Below are 21,233 nucleotides of genomic sequence, written 5' to 3'. Positions count from 1 at the left end.
TAGAACAACGTGTATATTTGAATCTTTGGGGAATAGTTAAAATCTCAGAGTTTCATTATTCCCACTTGACATTTTTCTACTCTAACATAGGACAGTCTGTTCCTGTCTGATTAGAGACAGATTTTGGCCAGTTTTATAAGTAGATCTGGCCAAGAAAATCAGGTTATTTATGTTCCGTTTGGAATAGAAATTCAAAACTTGGCAAATAATTTACAGGTTGACAAGAATTATATCTTCTTTCACACAATTTAAACCATCAGGAAAGGAAAAACAATAAGGATTAACACCCAAGCTTCATTTAAGTCCTGAGCTACCTCAAACATATTCCACCGAGAATGCAAAACAGAGCCCCTCCAGGAAGTTCAGCCAGAAAATACAAATGCAGCTTAGCATAATTTCTGCTGATGGATGGCTTATTCCTGAATGCTGTGATGACTTCATTTGGGTAGGCCCTAAAACACGATTCTAATGGAAAATAAGAGGTGCCCATGATATGAGAAAGACCAGGGTTCAATGTTTATAAAATCCTAAACATTAAGATAGTTTTTTCCTTATAGGTCAAGGAAAAGAGTTAAACATAAGTTCTTCTGGCAAAATACTGACTATTAATAATAGGTGAGAATTACATACTGCTTATACTAGGTGCTATATTTAAATAACTTTATACTTATGAATTCATGTCCTTGTGAGAACTTTATGAGGTATATAGTGATACTAAAATGAAGAAACCAAGGCATAGAACATTCAAAGAATTTTAATGAAGTTACATATCTACAGAGAAAAAGTCAAGATTCTAGTTTAGGTATGTGTGTACCAAAGGATGTTTTTAGCCAGAAAGCTTGGACAGTTACTATATATGAGGTTAAAAACTGGCAAGTGTTGAATCTGCTGAGCCAGGTGAGGACTGCTGGATCTCTTCTATATCCAGCGGAGTGGGTACATGGCTTTACCCCTTCTTGCAATGCCGTGAGTTCTGCAAGCCAGAGAGATAACTCAAAGTTGGGGGGAGGCCAGCAGAAGATGACTCAGTATCCACAAATAACTTCCAATCCTCTCACCAGTGGACTTAGCGGAGCTGCGCGGGCCATAAAGCAGCTCCATCTGTAATCTGTAATTTGCTCAAGGTATTTCTGCAAGCCATGGCTCTCGTTGAAACATCTGGGAGGTGGGCTGGGACCAAATTTAAAAGTAACTCATCCAACTAGCCTTTTCATTTGTCCTCCAACTGGGGAATGAGTCTATCATTAGTCATATTCTGGGGCCAGATTTTTGCAAGTTTGGAACTCAAGAAAAGGCACAGCCATTTCTAAACTAGCACTGATGTGTCTTACAATTGCCTTCTCCAACCACATCCTAACTTCACACAGTGCTTGATTATATATAAATATATATATATATATACATATATATAATATACATAGATATGGTAGTTGTACACACACACCCACAAACACCTATTTTGTCACACTTAAAAGATAATTGAAATACATAACACAAACTTTGGTGGATGTCATAATACTCCCAAATGTAATTTGCCTTTTCTTCTCTATTGCAAATATTGCAAAGATATAAGTTGGTGACTTCTATCTTCCCATAAAAATATGTAGAAGGTAGAAGAGCAGCAGAGATGGGTAGGACATACCACTAGGGTGGAAAGGATGGTGAGAGAAACAGGGAAAGGAGCATGTGAAAGGGGTCCATTACCACCACCCAGCCTCACTGCCGTGGCCCTGAATGGTAGCTGCGGCACACCTGGAGCCATTTATAAACCCTTTTGAGAAATGCCCGTCTAATAAATAATTCATGAGCTCCAGGCAGTAGTTGGAACCAAGGGGGGTAATGGCCACAGCTGTCAGGCTCCATATGCTCGGGGGCCCATCCCTGCCACTTTGTCCCAGCATCCATGTAGAGGAACGCTGTGAACTGGGCACACCACCACATTCATTCTGGCCTGCTTCCAACAGGACCAGCTGCATCTGGCCCGGAAGATGGCTGTTATGGGGTGCTGGGCTGCAGCCAGGCTGTGAGAGTCAGGCCTCCACCCAGCATACTCAATAGAACCTCATCTGCCTGACTTCCCCAGAACCCTCAGGGAAGCTTTAGGGTTCCCAAAACATCTCTTCTTTCTGGAACCAGAATCCTTCTGTGCCCAAGAGAAAAGAAGGAACGAGAACCACACAGATGAAAAGTCATGTCATTTATTAATAATTTCTCTTTTTTTTTCTTCTATAAATCTGAAGGAAAAAGTCTTTGGTGATACTCTATAAAACAATCTATCTTGGATGGCAAAACCCAGACAAAAAGTTACACAGGTCAGTGAAGTAAATCAAGATCTATGGCTTTGAAATTTCTTGCACTCTCTCACGTACTTTAGGACTCCATTGCACTAAATCATTAAAACTCTGTAACAAAGGGGGAAAACACTCCAGAAAAGACCTGTGTTGACACTACAAAAACATGGGCAACATATTAGAAACTGTCCCAAGTGCGCATTGTATACAAAATAAGGGTTACGTTTCTGTTACAGTTTGTCCTCTAAAACAGTTCCAGTTTCCAGGTCTTTCTTTTTTTCTAACCCTCAACAAACCCTATACATTTTTTTTTCCGCAGCATTAATATACAAGTTCATTACATGGTAATCAGGTCATTTGCATGACCATAATTTTAGGAATAATTACAACTGAAATGAGAGAAATGTGTCCCTGTAGAACAGAACGCTATGGCAGAAATCAAATGACCTTTGAGGCCTGAAACGCAAATCGTTACAAAAATAGCATGGCTCAGAGGCTAGCTTGACTCAGTTTTAAACCAGGGTGAGACTGCCTTCCCCAGGGTTCAGCTTGCTCATGATTGCCTTCCCACCTATTTTTGGAGGGTAGGGGGTAGAAGGGCCATTTGGGGTATCTCATCCATGCTCTTGGTATAGAAAATATTGGTACTCTAAGATACTGACAACTATAGTTCCAGCCAAGTAAAGTAAAACAGCATCTTTTGTTTTGGGGAAAGAACAAAGAAGAGAGATGGCTTCCAGCCAGAAACCACTTTCACTATCAACATCAACAGACCCTCTATCCAGAGCTTCTGGATATTATTACTGAATTGATGGGGTAGAACCCTCTTAGGATGCTCTGTCCCACCTCACCTCTTTTAAAACTAGAAACCTTGAGTCTAGAAATAATTTGATCTCCACATGATGAATTCCAAATACTAAGTGAGATGAGTTGAATGCAGGTCAATATTCATGTTTATTCACTGAGGACTTAACCCAGACCAACTTTATTCCCATCAAGATTGAAGTGAGAAAAGCTGGTGGCAACAAAAGGACTTGGTTGGTGGCATCTAGTCAACAATGGCAGGAGCATTTCAAAGCCCTTGTCCGTAGTCGTCATAAATAGAAAGCAGGTAAATGAATTTAAGAAGTACAGAACCGATGCACTGGCTATATGCCGACGGTAGCAATGATTAAAAGGCAGGAACAGTTTTATCTGAGAGTTCAGAGCAAGAGCTGATACCCTTAAAGTTGGAGCTTTCAGAGACCCCTAGGAACATTTGGTATTTCCAGGTGGAGGAAGCTCGCTCTGGGACTAGCAATCATATCTCATCTTGTCGAGCATGAAGCTCATTCAGCTTCTCCCCCAGTTGAGTCTTTCTGCCTTCTCTCCATCTTTCAACGAGTCTGAGTCAACATTCATTAGTTGTTAAATCAAGCACCCTATTTTTTTTTTATATAGTACATAGGTCTGCTCACACCACTCATCTCACCCCTGATTAAATTAAAGTTCGGCAGCCTTTATGAAAGGCCACCGGCACAAGATTCCTTCAAGTCACCAGGACTTTGAGAACCACCAGAATAAAGGCTAACATAGCCTACTGTAATGAAAAGCAAAAATCACTTTCAAAAGGGAAACTGAAGGACTCCGCTGGGATTGGTCCTTCTGTGAGCACCATTTGGAAGAAGAAGTTAAACTGCAATGCACACTAGAATAGGTACGAGATTTCCCTTTCTTCGGCGGCAGCATCTCTGAGACATAGGCCCACATCCCTTGGTACGCCCGCCTCGCTGTGTTGTGGTTTGTAACACGACTACAAGGATTATTGCATGAATTTTTTTTTCTCTACAGTCTCAACTTTGGGTCATTTTTGTCATTTTGCCAACAAAAGTGACATGCTTAAAACACAATGTACCTGTCAACCTTGATGGCTATCTCGGTCTTTTCATATAAACACAGTCAACTTTTAAAACACTTATTCGGAAGAACACAGGTGCTAATGTAGGGTTGGGAAAAAATGTGTGAATATCATACGTGGCTGAGTCCTCTATGGAATCTCTTCATGCAATTCATTAGACGGTTTGTGCTATACTCTCTGCCCTTGGCATCTCACCAACTCAACACATGTTGGCCCACTTAGGGACCCCTGGTTATCATTAGAGCCAGCTGAGAGATAACTCCTGACATCCTACAGCAATGGCCATGATTTGTCAACTTGCTGCAATGCAATCTACAACTCTTTCCTCGGAGAATTAAAATTACATCTTGCTGTTGGGCCTCACTGATTTGCTTAGCATTGTTCAATCCCCAGCTGTAGCTTCCAAATGGGAGAAGAACATGCTAGCCGGCATCCCAGAGAGAATTACTCAGGAGAATGACAGAAAACGCAACCGTGGAGATTTAAAGGGGATGAAAAGTGTGCCGGTCCCTGTTCTCGATTGTAATTACGGCATGTTACTTGTGGGGACGGTGTGCCCTGTGAGCGTTGTCACAGGTACACCTGTAAAGGCAGTTCCCCGAATCCACTCATGGGAGTGACTGGTACAATGAGGGACGCTGCTTTGCGAGCCAAGGCGACAACTTCGGTTTCAGGTTAGCTTGTGGTGGCTGAACAAAAATGTTACATCCATGTTTGGAAAGGAGAAAGACAGGCGTCATACTGCCGTTCTGAAAAGTTCCCCATTTTAAATACCAATATGCAAATGTGATTCGCTGTTCACCCTTTAACATGCTAAGAATTGCAGGTCATAGGAAGTAGCTGGGGAGCGTTTCATTGGCAGACACTGTGAACCTCAGAATTATATATGGAGAAATACTTAAAGATACATCACATCTACTTAAGGAACGGCCGATGTTTGAAAGAAGGCTAAGGATGGGTCACACATGATGAGTGAGTTGTGTACAGAGGTGTTTGTGGGCCGCGAAGTTGCAGAAAAGTCCCTTCTGAGTGGACTTCCGAGCCAATGCACGGCTCACAACATGGCTCTGGTCCCTGCTCTGTGGCTGGGCAGGCAATGGAGTCACTGCACAGGACCTCAGCAAACACCTACATCCAATCTAGTGCACAGCACCGCCTCCAAGATAATAGGCTGGTTCCTTTCTCTCCTTATGTCTACAAAGAAGGGATGAATTTGAGGCCACTGGATTTATCTGGTGTGTACTGACCTGGGCCAGATGAATGTTTCTAAGAGGAAATCTGAAGTGAATGCATAAAATGTTTGAGGGTTCATGGAGAAAAATGAAACTAAAGCACCCTTGGATTACTCTGTAGTTCCCCAATCATCTAGCTACACCTCATCCTGTTCGGGCTCTTTCAAGTAGAAACAGACTTTTAATGCCAGAAGCCTCCATGTTTCGTGGGGAGCTGCTTCGTGGCATTGTATGTGTGTGCGTTCTTAATGCTCCAGCATCACAAACTGAAGACCGCCTTTGTGGGGGTCAAAGTATTGTTGTTGTTGTTTTTTTTTTTTTAACATGAAGCACAACTAAATTTCCTTCCATGTTTCAAAACCCAAAGAAGTCTTCTTCACACATTTGTTTTTGATTAATTTGATTGCCAAATTTTTGCTTAAAACAATGCTTAACCGAAACTGGGATAAGAATTCCATGGCAAGGCACACCCTCAGTGACTTCCCAGCATCCTCCTGTTAAATGATGTGGAGTTATACACAATCACTTTTTTCCTCAACAGAAGATTTTGCAACTTGACTTTTTCCACAAACATTAAACCGTTTGCTTGTCTTGTAAATAATATGAACTCATCCCCCGCCCTCGGCCTCTAAAGCATAGGGTTCCCCAGATCATCTGATATCTGGGTGAGTGGTTGAACATACATGTCAACCATTAGGAAGTACTGGGTTTCAGCTGTGGGAGAACTATTTCCATCACCAACATGCTGGTGGGTTGTTTGGTGTCTTATGCAATTCTGAAATCTACTAAGCTTTGTTCGATACTAATCCCCACACACACATAAAAAGATTATGATTCTTTATAGCATCTCTGACCAAAAGCTTTTAGTTAGGACTGCCGAACTGGAGTCAATACTTTCTCTCATGCGGCAATATTTTAGAGACCAAGGGGGATATGAGCATACAATTTGCACTGGTAAAATTAGACTATGACCCCATCTTAGTGTATGCCCCGTTCTCTGCTGACACTATGACCAATAAACTGATTGTGCTCCCATGACATCTGTGTCTGTCACGGCATGAAAGCCTGGGGGACCCGGGCAATGGATGTCCGGAGCGAAGGGAGCAGCAGCTTGGAAACATTCACAACCAACACAATTTTGATTAAAGAAAGAACTCTGGTTTTTAATAGTTTTGATCATTAAAAAAGTTTAAACCTGCATAGCAATCATTTCAAAAATAATTATTTAATGTTCCATAATTAAACTGTACACAACCTAGTCGTGGGACACAGAAGCCAGTGAGGTGAATGGAGCAGTCTGGTGCAGTCCCAGGAGCCAGGATTCCAGCTGAGTTCTCACTGGCCTTTGCTACTCTTGTCATTGTGTTCATCTAAGGTTTGTTTTTTTTTTAAATTTTTTTTTTTTTTTTTGATACTTGGCACAGTCTGGCTCCCTCGATGAACGGATCTGCACTGGGAAGGGAGAGCAGCTGGACTCAGTCCCATCTTCTTCCCCTCCCCCACGCAGTGGGATCCCTCAAAGCCGTTCAATGTCTCTGTATTTCTTCCTCAGAATGGAGACCTGGTCTTTAAAGAGGACTGGGTCTAGCCTCATCTGAGAGTGGATCAGCGGCATGTAGCCAAACCAGCTGGCAAACGTGTTCATGCAGCTCTGTCGCTGGGCAAAGTGGTCAGGGTCAGCCCAGCGGGAAGCCCGGGAAGTCTGTGGAGAGGGAGACAAACAGGGAGCCAGTGAGAGAGGACACAGTGCAGTGCAGGATCTCCATACAGGCCAGCAGCAGAATGTGGGGCCTGGCTGCCACGCTTGTCCATCCGCAGAGCCGGCAGAAGGCACGGTTCAGGCACACTGACTTACCTCTGACTGAAGTGGTCTTGAGATATGGCAACTCCTCCCATGTCCAAACATACCTAATCCTCTGAAGCTTTCTGAGCCCACTAATGCCCATGTAAAAGAATGATGGATCTTTACCACATTCCTTTTTGTCTCTGGAGCTGGATGGTAGGGCTCACAATGAACTCACTGCTTCTAAGATAGTTTTCTAAATCCTTCCATGAAACTTCCTTAACCACAAATTATTTTCATTTGCGTGTGTGAGACTATGTATATAAGTTCATGTGGGTGTGTGTATGGGTGCCCTTGGAAGCCAGAAGACAGCGTGAGATGCCGTGGAGATGGGAGTGACACAAGGCTGTATCTAGTCATCTGACACAGATGCCGGAACTAATATCTGGTCCTGTGCAAGGGAAGCAGCAGTCTCAATGGCGGAGATGTCTCTCCAGCCCTCTAAATCCCGTTGTTAACATGGTTGATGTGGAGACATGAATTGATAGAAGTTCCACTCTGGGTTCATTCCTATGCATCTAACCTTCCACCTTTACTAAATTCCCGTCGAATGGCTTGTTAAGACGACATAGAACAAAATGAAGTCTCTTACACTAGACTCGGGCTAGTGCTGTCCGGCACACAAGAACCCACACTCCCTTATAGATTTCTCAACTGAGATGATCCCTGAGGTCCGAGAGGGGTCTCAGATCCAATGACACACAGTCTGTGCCTACCAAGCATGACTAAACACAAAAATCTTAAAATTCTGCTCAGAACCTAACAATTGTCTGTCTTTTCAATGCTACTAAACCCCTAAGATTATTGTTTTAAACATCAGGTGCTCACTCAGAAAAAAGTTATTGAAGTTAAAAATAAAATGGCTACCATCTTTTTAATTATGTTGCCCCTAAAGCTGGTCACAAATATTTAGACCACATAAATGATTGATACTAAGAGAAAAATCCCAAAGGACGTGCTGAAAATTTAAAGAGAACAACTAAAGATTTTATTTTACAAGTATGTTTAGTGAACAAAGGAAAAAGTTGTTCAATTATGGGATAAAACACATACATACACACACACCATAAGCATAAACAAGCAACTGTTTAGTACGTGTGTGTGTGTGCGCACGCGTACGTGTATTTAGAAACACACTTTAATGAAAAGTGCATTCTAGAGAAAGAAGCACTCAGAGTCACTTTAGAATCACAAGTATCAACATGCTTGAAAACAACGTGATAAATACAAATGTCAAGTTAGCTCTGAGCAGCGGAGTATGAAAACACGGCTTGTGAAGTGTTTCCAGGAAGCACTTCGGAGCCTCCCAGCAACAAGGTGGAGGGGCTCCCCAAGTCACAGCCGGTCCGAGGAAGTTGCAGTTATCTGCTGGAGGCTAGACGGAGGCAGAAGGAAGGTTCTGGTTTCTAGCATCTATGCTGGGAGAAATCACCTTCACCAGTCCCAGAAAGGCAAAGAATTAAGATAACTGACTGAGTTCCCGATAGAGGAGACAGTCTTCAAGGCAGGAGCTCCCTACATGTGTGTTGCAATCCCTTTGGGGGGACGTCGAATGACCCCTTCACAGGGGCTGCCTAAGATCATTGGAAAACACAGAGATTTACATAATGATTCCTAATAGTAGCAAATTACAGCTATAAAGCCGGAACAAATAACTTTCTGGCTGTGGGTCGCCACAACCCGAGGAATTGTATTAACGGGTCGCGGCATCAGGAAGGCTGAGCATCACTGTTCTAAAGTTAATGGCACTTGGGTCCATTTCGGATTGGTCCGCCCACTCCAAAGGGCCAGTCCCAAGTCAGGCAAATGTGCACACATGCAAACGGAAAAACTGTCAAGAACTTTGGTTCATTTTGATTGATTCCAATGCAACCAACAAATACTAAAAACAAAGCAAAACAAACAAACAAACAAAAATGTTTCCAATCAAATAGCAGCATCAGCTCAAAACAATACTCATTTGTTCCAAGGACACAATCATCAATAAAAATAATTTGCATGACAGAAAGAAGGGCTCGAATACCTGGGTACACGGAAACAAACGGAGCATCCAGTTTAGAACTGTCTCTAAAATATGTTACTGGACATCCGCATTAAGTGCAACCAGGCAAATGTATGGCAAGGTCACAGAAGCCACCGCTAAGATGCCACATGCTAGTGGCAGTCCACCATGGGTGAGTGCACAGCTTCAGAGGAGTCTCAAACTGTCTCGGAGCAAACAGTCTGAACAGAATGTTACGACTCTGTGAGCTGGTGTGTTCTGCGACGAAACATCTGGGTATGCAGTCGGCAATGCACGCTGCTTGGATTCGAAGTGTTTTGGTCTTAATGATTGGAAATTCTTACAAATGCCACTGCCTGTTATTTCAGTAGTTAAAGGAGGGCAGATCTTTCCTAGTAGTCTTTGCTCAGAAAGAATGGGTATTTCTCCATAATCAGGACTTCTAATACTGTCTGGACATGTGTGTTCTCAGTAAACACGGAAGGATACCAATATAACTGAAAATCCTGCTAATACTGTTTTTTCTCTTGCTACAATTATTGAATAAGGAAAAACCCAGACAAGAAGGGTGCCTGCTGTAAGAGCTTGCTAAAGTTCCCTTTGCAAAATTTAGATTTAAAGCCAGCGCCCATTACAAATCTCGAGCCACTGAATTGACACAATCATGCTCTCGATTTTGGCGGTGGTGCCATTCGTTTTGTTTTGTTTGTTTTTTGAAGATATACTATCCTGAGCTTTGAGCACTCTGTAGCTGGGGCTGGTCTAGAACCCTCATGTCCAGAACTTCTGTGTCTGTCTCCTGTTGAGTTAACAGGCAGGAGTCACTTATGCCCCACAACATTCACATTGAGGATTCATTTTAATCATGCTTGGTGAGCCATGATTTAGCCTGGGTAGAAGTAATAGCTGGATTTCAGCTCTTCATTTATTTTTAAAAGTCACATCTATTTGTTTGTTTGTTTGTTTATTTACATGTGTGTGTGTGTGTGTGGCATGGGGTGGAGCCCTGGAGCATGTACTTGCCACAGCTTGCATATATAGAGGTAGAAGGGCGCCGTGGGAGTTGTTTTTTTCCCTCCCATCATGTAGGTCCACGGAGGGAACTCAGGTCTGCAGCCTTGGTGGGAATTAACCTACTCTACTCCCACCTCTTTACTTATCTATCTATCTATCTATCTATCTATCTATCTATCTATCTATCTATCTATCTATCTATCTATCTATCTATCTAATTTATTTATTTAGAGGCAGGGCCTTGCTTTGTAGCTCACATTCACTCTGTAATCAAGAATGACTTCCGGCGCACGCCTTTAATCCCAGCACTCGGGAGGCAGAGGCAGGCGGATCTCTGTGAGTTTGAGGCCAGCCTGGTCTACAAGAGCTAGTTCCAGGACAGGAACCAAAGCTACAGAGAAACCCTGTCTCGAAAAACTAAAAAAAAAAAAAAAAAAAAAAAAAAAAGAATGACTTCTGATCATGTTCCCACCTCCCAAGTGCGGGGATCCTAAGCATGGACTACCATATCCAGTTTATATGGTGCCAGGCACGGAACTCGGCCCTCCTTAAGCTAAGTAGGCACTCTACCACCTGTGTGCCAGCCCCAGCTAATATGTCATTTATTACATGCAGTATTGGCTCTGCCAAAGAAGGCCTGACACTTGCAACTGGGGTGCTGGAGAACAGCAGAGGGTAAGAGATGAGGATTCCATTCTCAGGTCTCAACATCTTGGGGTACTTGGAGCAAGAAGTTCAATCGTCTAGTCCCAGTTTTTCTGCCTGTAAATGGGGGAACTTGGGTGATTTTTCCATTTAGGTATCTTTATCATGAAAGTTTATGACCCAAGAAGACATTGGGCTGTATTTTAACAACTGTATCAATTTCATGAAAAGGATTTTGCCATTTTACTTTAAAGATGAGCCATGAGAATTTCAGAAGGTGATTTGCCCAGAGCTTACATGTACTAGTTCTAGAACTAAAAATGGACAGAGTGACTTCTAGAATTTCACTATGATATTTGCTCAACTGAAGACCAATCGCCGAAGACTGTTACGAGGGTTGCTTGCTCTACTGCAGGCATCTGCAGTAAACTGACATAAATTCACTGGAGACCTTTAACTCTGCTGCGGACTGAACATTACGTCTTCCCGGAAAACACTGGTGTCTGATTCTGTATATGAGGATCAGTTAAGTGGGGGTATCTGGAGGAGTCTGGCTCAAGAAGGCAGAATCCTCAAGAATGGGTTGACACCAGAGAGCCTACTACCACACGGGGAAACGACAATCAGACGTCCACCTATAAATCTCAATGTGGCTTCTCTAGGGGTATTAGGACTGCTGACACCTCAATTTTGGAATTCCCGGGTTTCGCAGGTATGAGAAATAAACGTTTGTAACTTAAGCCTCAACTCTATGTAGTTTCTGTTATAATAGCCCAAAGGGACTAGCCAAACTCTAAGACCATGTCACTGTCCTGTCACACTATGGGCTTCCTAAGAGCTTTATATTCTTAATTAACCAAGTGTCAATCACTCCCTCCTTCAGGGCTTTCAGATGCGGCTTATTTTTGTGTTCCCTTATGACATCACTAGATAAAGTGGAGGAATACCCAGCCGTGTGGCCTTGGGAAGAAAGTTCTTTGGTCTTACCTGTCCCATCATTGTCTCCTTATACTGCTTCTTCTGGGTCACTTTGATTGGAGGCAATTTTGTCACAGCAGACACCAGGAAATTCATGAGAATGTCCTCACAATTGGCCAGTTGGTCTACCATGTTCTTCAGGCTGGCTGGCAGGTAATGGGTGTACAGGTAGTGATAATATCTGTAAACGACAAGGGAAAGCCGTTTAGGGGGACAGCATTACATGAAGACAGGTAGACTTCACACATTGTCACTCTCTGAAACCCTGAGCATGTTACTGAATGCTATCCCTTCCATAGCACACACTATAGGCCAAATCATATTCTCAGGCCTTTAACCAGAAATGCCTCATCTAACCTGAATAAGAAATCTATGAGGCAGATGTTATTATATTATTATCCTTATTTTACAGATGAGGAACCAAGGCACAGAGATCTACAGGGGCACAGATCTTGCTTGCCAATCAAAACCTAGTTATGAGGCGTGGTCAGCTGGAGAGAGAAACTGAACGCTACAATGCTGTGATGACAATGGAGATGACCATCCTCGGGGCCAGTTTGGTGCCATTACAAATCACCATGGAAACACAAGAATATTTCCAGAAAGGTTGAAAACAGCGGGGAAGATGCCCCCTGAATGTGGACAGCACTAACCACGGGCTGGGGACCAAGATTGAACAAAGATAAGAAAGTGCATTGAGCACCAGCGTTCATCTCTCTCTGCCCCCTAACTAGAGATGCCTCCCACTCCTGCCGCCAGGACCTCCCGCACCATGATGCACTGTTCGCAAACTGTGAGCCAACACAAACTTGCTTTGTCAGGTGGCTTTTGCTGGGTGTTTTGCCATGAGAAAAACGACTAATACTGATGGCAAAATCATTTACTTACAAAGAGGACAGAGTGCTTGAATGAATCAGATTCATTTATGTAAAGGTGGCAAGAGGAAGGGAAGCCCTGAGATTAAGATTTACTCAGCCCAATGTTTATACTTGGGCATTTTCAGACTTATCTCTGAGATGAGAAGAGCCTCTATTCTCTATTTTAAAATCTAAGGTAGGATTGGTGCATTTTCCTCATTGGGATAAAATGTGGAGGATTTCCATTAATGATTCAGTGGGAAAGTGGAGATGCTAATTCTACATTCACTCATCTGGCAATTTGACCTTACCTACTGGTTTTAAGGACCAAATTTAGATATTACCGATTTTATATCTCTGCCTATGACATAGCTTTTGGGTGTTGTAGCATACCCGGGGCAAGATTTCCATTTAAAAGAGTTACTCCACCTGTAGTATTCTCTCTGTTGATGGTGCTCTATCCTTTTGGATCTCAAGTCAGAAAATTTGGTGGTCATTACATTCTGATTAGGTCACTATGCTCAATCAGCTTCAAAATATCCCTACTGCGTGGTCACTATTTTTAGCATTGCTCAGTCCCTGGCTCCATATAAATCTCTATATAAATCACCCCATATATATATGGCCAACTTCTTCCTAAAAGGTCTTCCTCCCTCTTTCACAATCTTACAGCCTATTCTCTTTACAGTATCCAGAGTGGATACTAGGGACATAGCCCTGAAGTCTATTCTGTTCAAGGCCATGCACCGACCTACCCACTAAAGGGAACAGCAACTTCTGTCTAGGCTTCCAGGCTTCTTGGACCTGCTCACCCGCTACACCATGGTCACCAACCACACCCCTCTTCTCCATGTTTCTCTACTGTCTGTTCTGGGTATTTATTCTTGCCATTCTCAATGCTACCTCAGCCTTGGTTAACCTTCTCTTGCTTCTGCTTGTTTCTGGGCACTTCCCATCTCTGTGATGTAGATCATCCTGACCACTCTCCAACCTGCCCCATCTGTGTGATGGAGATCATCCTGACCACTCTCCAACCTGCCCCATCTTTGTGATGGAGATCATCCCGACCACTCTCCATCCTGCCTTATCTCTGTGATGGAGATCATCCTGACCACTCCCCATCCTGCCCCATCTCTGTGATGGAGACCATCCTGACCACTCTCCAACATGCCCCATCTGTGTGATGGAGATCATCCCGACCACTCTCCAACCTGCCCCATCTCTGTCATTCCTGCTACTTGACTCTTCATCAATGCTCTTCATCATGCTGTCTGTCATTTCCCCATAGTATCTATGTTTCTCTGCTCTTCAGATTATGAGTCCTGCAATGTTAGGGAATTTTTCTATTTTACTCAATAGTGAACCAAAATCACGTAGAACAGGATGCTTAGGTATCCACTCTTAATATCCAGCGACCCAACCTAGCTCTGAGTGTATCTTTATCCCTTGACTCAACTGGAAATACCACTCTGCCTTAACGTCTAGAGACAGTAAGTCAAGAAGCTTCATAGCACACATTTGCTACTTCAACAAAAATCAAGAATGGACACAGGCTAATTTTCATGAAAGTCATTAACAAAATTTGGCCTAAGTTCCTATTAACGCAGTTGTCGGAATCCAACACAATGCGCTTCCATGAGACCCCTCAGTTCCTCACTTGTGGTAGATAGCAGCTCCTGTCAACACCATGGAGTAGTCGTTCGTCCACTTGGATGTGTATCCCCACCGCTCCTTAGAGTTATCCCAGAAATGGCTGCGTGCGGGATACCCCACAATCCTCTCGGGAAAGCTCTGCCACACGGTGAAGGCAAAATCCACCTGCGAGGCAAAGTCAGAGCCAAACAAGCAATCAGCACCGCGAACAAATGTCAACAAAACATTACCTCCCCCTGCTAAGTCATAATGCGAAATCCCACGGCTGTTTCAAAACATTAATTCCCCAAATTCATCAGCAAATTAAACTGACTGCTTGACATTTTGCCCTGTAATTATACATGTTTTTTAAAATATCCTATGAAAGAAACTTAAGATTAGTACGGGGGTGGGAGATTACTGACTTGTCCTATAGAAATCCTAGTATGTTCATGCTAAGAAAAAACAAGAAGTGGCTGCTTTCCTCTCCCCCACCCCAAAGGCGCACGTGACCATTGATTCGCAGGAAGCACAGTGGCATCTGTTTTGCAAATGAGAACAGATTCCCTGTGCGCATCCAGGGACTGAAATACAGCACACACCGTAACTAGCGCATAGCAAAGCCCAAGTGACTAAAATTGGAGCATTTTCATTATGGAAAAATTTTCGTAACGAGCATAACTTTCAACATGCACTTAGAGAAGACATCATGAAGGGCATACAGCAGGCACGTCAGGTCTGAAGATGCAGGATACTAGGTAAAACCAGCATGACAGCCACTGTGAAGTCCCTGAGAAAAAGGGGGGACCATGCAGAATGCTAGGTAAAACCAGCATGGTAGTCACCATGAAACTATTGAGCAAAAGTGGGGACAGGTATCTTAGTTTAACCTTTGATGAACTGAAGAGTATCTACTTCACAGGGTTGTTGTAAAGACAGTGTGAGTGAGTTACAATGTGTCTTTAGGCCTTTCCACTCAGCCTTGAGAATGTCTCATGCTATCCTACAATAATCTCTGCTTCTCTTTACATAGTACTTTGTATTTCATCTAATGCTTCCCATGGACATGAGGGACTGCGGGGCATTGAAGCAGCCAGCCAGAGTGGGGTCCTGGTGACATTAAAACACCATGACTGAAACCAGCTCAAAGGGCCATGGCCATGCAGGATACACTTCCACAAATACGAGATGTCCTGACTGAGGGAAATCACTGACGCGGAAGACAGTGGTTGCCAGAGATGGGGGAGCACAACTTAAAACATGCACACGTGTGTGGAGCTCAGAGAATTTTCAGGAGTTGACCCTCCCCTCTACCTCACTGAGGTAGGGTCTTTTGTTTCTGCCACAGTGTGAACCCCAGTCTAGCTGGTTTGCAAGCTTCAGGTTGACTCTTCTGTCTATGTCCCATCATGTTGTAGGAGTGCTGGCATTACAGATGTGCACCACATCTGACTTTTTAGGGTGGGTCCCAGGTTTTAAGCACAGGTCTTTAGGCTTGCACGGCAAGAGCTCTGACTTACTTAACCATCTCAGCTGCCCTGTCATCTCCCCCACCCCGCAGCTTCTGCACAAAGGGCTTCTACTGCCTTTGGACTGTGACTTAACCATTGTCTATTCTGGTTCTCAGGCCATCATTTTCCTACTGGGACCACAATACCAGCTTTCCTGAGACCCTGGCTCACACACAGAGAGTGCTACCCCATGATCACATAAACTAATTCCACACACACACACACACACACACACACACACACACACACACACAAAACAAAACAAAACTAAACAAAAAAACCCTTTATTGGCTGGGCAGTGTTGGCACATGCCTTTATTCCCAGCACTTGGGAGGCAAAGGTAGGTATCTCTTTGATTTTGAGGCCAGCCTGGTCTACATAGTGAGTTCCAGGGCTGCTGCCAGGGCTACACAGAGAAACCCTGTCTCAGAAAACCAAATAGATAGATAGGTAGGGGAGGGAGAGAGGGATGGAGGGAGGGAAACAGACGATAGATAGATAGATAGATAGATAGATAGATAGATAGATAGATAGATAGATAGATGATGGATGGATAGATGGATAGATAGATAGATAAGTAAATAAACAAATATAGACTTAACATGGCCTTTGCCCCCAAACCAAACCTTCCGGGAACTGGGAGGGAAGTGAGTGATAGAACAGGCATCACGTGCTGGCTTTGGGGGGGGGGGGCTGGGGGCAGTTTGGATGCTCAACTTACTAAACCTGGATGGAGGTGGGCGGTCCTTGGACTTCCCACAGGTCAGGGAACCCTGATGGCTCTTCAAGCTGATGAGGGAGAGGGACTTGATCGGGAGAGGGGGAGGGAAATGGGAGGCGGTGGCGGGGAGGAGGCAGAAATCCTCAATAAATAAATAAATTAAAAAAAAAAAAACATTACTGTGAAGGTTAAGACTTCTGGGGATAGAAAGCACTTGCCAGAAACCTGAGATCAGGTTGCAATAACCTACACCATCCCCAGCGCTCAAAACTAATGTTGCCAACTGATGGGATGGTATATTCTGCAGCCTCCTGATAAAGAATCTACCTGACTGTCAGCACTCTTTGGGGTTTCCTATTATTCTTTGATAAAGAGACACATGTGTTGGCAATCGGTGTAGAACACAATGGGGTGTTTTTGTTGCATGAATTTCTTACTCTCTCGGGGCTGTTTCAAGTTGTTTCAAAGGAACTCAAAAGTAAATTCAGATAAAACTGTGATTCTTCTGATAACACTGCTTTCATTCAGATCATTAACACATCAAAGAAGGCAAAGGTCAACGCAAGACCCCTTCTCTTAAAAAATCAGCATCTGTTTTCTTTTGAGGTTTTGCAGCAGCTCATATAAATGTAAATAATGACGAACCAACTATATCTAATGCCCTTTAAAGAGTGCAGTTAAAAAAATCTATCCTTAGTGCTTCAGTGAGACATTTAGACAAGCTGAGAACTCTTGAGGAGAGAGAGAGAGAGAGAGAGAGAGAGAGAGAGAGAGAGAGAATCTGATGGAACCAACATCTATTCACCTAAAAAAAGAGACTAGGGAAATTCTGCCCACAACCATTTTAGGCAATACAACCACTTCACTGATCAGCAGGCAAGAGCAAGCCAGACTGCCTCTTAAATTTACATATCATTTTCAACCCACGTTGACTTCTAATTACTTCACACAGAACACATGTTCCTCCCAGCATGCACTGAGTGGTAGGAACTGCTATCCTTTGAAAGGAAATTCTCTAGTGCAAAGATGCATCACAGTGGTAGAAAGTTACACCAGCTTGGGTCACGGGAAAACAAAGTCTGGTGTGAGATCAATTGCCTTGTGCCCTGGGGAAGACGTCAGATGAATCAGACTCCAGGACATCGGAAGATGTCCGAGGTGTGTTCTGTGGATGTTTTAACGACTCGCTCCGCCATGGGGATGTACTTCTTGTCCTGGGTCTGCCCTCTGAAAGCCTGTGCCCATTCTTGCCCTGGGATGATGGAATGCTAGTGTGATGGCTAACCTTGACCATCATCGTGACTGGACTTAGAGGTGCCCAGGAAATTAGTAGAACACACCGCTAGAGAGTGTTTTCAGAGAGGACTAATGAGAAGAGGGGAAGGCTTGGTGTGTGTGTGGGATGTGAGAGCCAATGAGCTGGAATAGGGTGGAAGCCAAGGGAGGTGAGGAAGCCAGCTGGTTCACAGATCCTCTGTCCCTCCCAGCTCCGTGGCTGCCACGTGATCTTTAATTGGCCACATCTTTCCTGCCATGATACAGTGAGAACCTCTGAAACCCTGCCAGGTAAATCTTCCTTCCTTTAAAGTGGTACGGCCCCAGTACTTTGTCGTAGTCACGATATGCCAACTAGCACACCCAGAATGGTACAACCTGCCCTCCTTTGCTGGCTAGAGAGTGGCAAGGTCAAACCAATGGTAGCCACCAGCAAAATTACAAAAACAAACAAAGGGACAAAGGAGAAGGCAAGGTCTTTTGGAATGATGTGACAATAACCACATCTCCATGAACACAGTCCGGGAGGACGACCTCCTCAGCAGAGCTCCCTCTCTCACGGGCTGGGCATTCCTAGCCTTCCCGTGCTCTTCCAGGAATGAAGTAAGCAAGCTTTCTGCCCTGACCAGGCGTTTTCCCATCCTTTACAAGGTCCAGCCATCCCACCCACACCTCCTGAAGTAATTGAAAGTGCTTTCCTTTGAGTCATCTGAGCTGAATTCTGTTTGCTGCCAGGACTTTGATAGATACAAGCTGGGATGATATAACCCTGGCTTAGAGACCCGAAGAAAGAAATCTCTCAGGAAATACTCGGTGAATGAGTGTGCTCTTGGGATGCCAGCTTCCCTTTGCAGTAAGCTGCAGAAAAATGCGGGCTGGAGTGTCTCAAAGCTCACACTCCATTTGCCATCCCTTTGACTGTTTGTCCCATCTTCAGTACAGTGGCCCATCCTCTTGCCAAAAGATGTGTGACACAGAGGATGGGTACTCAGCCTCTAATTGGCACGGTGCTCACCCCTAGCATCCAATTATTGAACATGTACTTATAGAACCCAGGCTAAAGCAGACATGTCTGCTCCAGGTGAGACCTAGAACATCTTGTCCTTGGGTATTTAGGCAGCTTTGGAAGCAATGTCTGATCAACTCTGGTAATATCCAGAAACAGCTGTGGAATCTCAAGGTAGTCCACCTATGACCAAGCCTGTTATCAGCCTCTTGCTGTAGCAAGTGTGCCTACTAGAACCAGACTGGGGTCCAAGACAGTACATGCTGGGAAGTGCCAATTACTAAAATAAAAGAAAAATAATTATAAAATAAAAAAAATGAAATGAAAGATGTGTTAGCTAAGCCTCTGTGCCTTTAACCACCACTAATAATGTGATCCTGATCGTCTATATTTTCATATAGCTATCTTTGATCTCATATATGGCTTAAAGCTTCAGAGATCAATACCCATTCCAGTCACAGAGACTTCTGCCATCTATCTTCCCTCTTTTTTGTCTCTCTCCATATAACTTCTCTGTGCAATCTTATTTTTTTTTTTTTGGCACAAATACTTGAACATTCAAAAGAGACAAGGTCTCTATCTCAGCCTCCAAATGAAACTGCCTGTTCCTTCCCTCCTCCCTCCCTCCCCTCTTCTCTCTCTCTGTGAATGTGTGTGTGTGTGTGTGTGTGAGTATGTGTGTGTGTGAGTATGCGTGTATGCACATGCATGCATGGGGGGGGGCAAGGAACATACTAGAGAAGATGGAAAAATGACCTTTAGAACCCAGAAGTGTGCCATACAGGGACCGCCTACTGGGCACAGCCATCACTGTCACTGGGGAAGGGTGGGGGACATTTGGCTGCGGACCACAGGGTTTCAGGACAGTGCTAACCAGCTCTTCCATCCCATGGTTCCTATACACCTTCACACAGCGATAATACTTAAAACAAAAGGAGATGGAAGATGGGGGGGAGAGGAACAGCCATGCCAGTGAGGACCTAATTAAAAGAGAAAACGAAAGAGAAAGTGCTCTCATCAGGGTGCCAGGTGGTGGCAAGGCGCTAACAGGAACTGGGTCAATTAAAACCAATTCTTGGGCTGGAGAGATGGCTCAGTGGTTAAGAGCATTGCCTGCTCTTCCAAAGGTCCTGAGTTCAATTCCCGGCAACCACATGGTGGCTCACAACCATCTGTAAAGAGGTCTGGCGCCCTCTTCCGGCCTGCAGGCATACACACAGAATATTGTATACATAATAAATAAATAAAATAAATATTTAAAAAAAATAAAAATAAAAAATAAAAAAATAATAAAACCAATTCTTTAGGAAGTTTTGGAAAATGTTTTCAACACCCACCAAGGCATGGGGGTGAGCGGAGCTGGCATCTCGGGATTGACAGTCCCTACCTGGAGAGGCCCTTCCTGCCCCCAAGGTACTGCTCTTACCTCGGTCGTCGAGAGTACAGTGTCCTCGTCAAGGCTGAGCACAGCGTCTGTGATGATATTTTCATAGGGCAGAAACCGGCTGCTCATAACCTGGAGAGTAAGAGAGGTGGGGAGAGAGGTTAGGGACCAGGAGAAGTGCTGGTTAGAGTCTTAACCATCAGGAATATCCCGCCAGCCATATCATCCTGAATTTGGCTCCACGACCATGCCATCTGCCACAGTGGAAGTCTCCCATCTCCCACCAGCAAAGATTAATCTGGACAGTGATTATTGAACACCTACAGGTACCACACCGGTCACAGCAAGGACCAAAACAAATGTGATTCATGGTCTACCCTCAGGAACCCACAGTCTGTAGAAACGGAGGGCAAGATGACCGGCTTTCACCCAGAAGGAAAAGTGCCAGACATGAGGGCAGTGCAGACAGCTGCCTTGATGAGCAGGTGAAGGCTTCACGGGGTGAACGATTTAAGCAGGACTGACCGGGTAGGAATCTACCAGGCAAAGACAGAAATAGGGCAGTAGAGACAGGGGTTCAGCAAGCACAAGGAGCCCCCAAAGATGACCAGTATCCCAAGAGCAACAAAGGACAAGACATGATTCCATCCTGGTTACACATCCCTGGGAGGTCAGACCACTGTAGATGTGCAACATTTACAGTATTGACTTTATACCCATTTTAGCACAAATCATAGAGAATGCAAGCACACATTTATTTTCTATGTCAGTGGAAGGCATTAAGAATGAGAAATAGCCAGGCAGTGGTGGTGCATGCCTTTAATCCCAGAACTCAGGAGGCAGAGACAGGCAGGTGGATCTCTGTGAGTTCAAGAGCTAATTCCAGAATAGGCTCCAAAGCTACACAGAGAAATTCTGTCTTGAAAAACCGAGAGAGAGAGAGAG

The 21,233-nt window shown here is 44.0% G+C and overlaps 1 protein-coding gene across 1 annotated transcript in view; it reads right to left on the bottom strand.

Moving 5' to 3' along the window:
- Positions 1-3,726: 3,726 nt before the first annotated feature.
- The window catches only part of Ext1 (exostosin glycosyltransferase 1), a 291,435-nt gene continuing 273,928 nt past the window's right edge, over positions 3,727-21,233 (bottom strand). Inside the window, exons 8-11 of the mRNA XM_005360525.3 lie at positions 20,331-20,420; positions 14,417-14,577; positions 11,912-12,083; positions 3,727-7,122 (exon numbers count right to left, since the gene is read on the bottom strand). Of these exons, the coding sequence (XP_005360582.1) occupies positions 6,937-7,122; positions 11,912-12,083; positions 14,417-14,577; positions 20,331-20,420 (609 nt within the window). The 3' untranslated portion in view covers positions 3,727-6,936. The remainder of the gene's footprint in view (positions 7,123-11,911; positions 12,084-14,416; positions 14,578-20,330; positions 20,421-21,233) is intronic.

This window comes from Microtus ochrogaster, linkage group LG3 (genome assembly GCF_000317375.1).
Source record: "Microtus ochrogaster isolate Prairie Vole_2 linkage group LG3, MicOch1.0, whole genome shotgun sequence".
Lineage (NCBI taxonomy): Eukaryota > Metazoa > Chordata > Mammalia > Rodentia > Cricetidae > Microtus > Microtus ochrogaster.
This window is presented reverse-complemented; position numbering and strand designations above follow the sequence as displayed.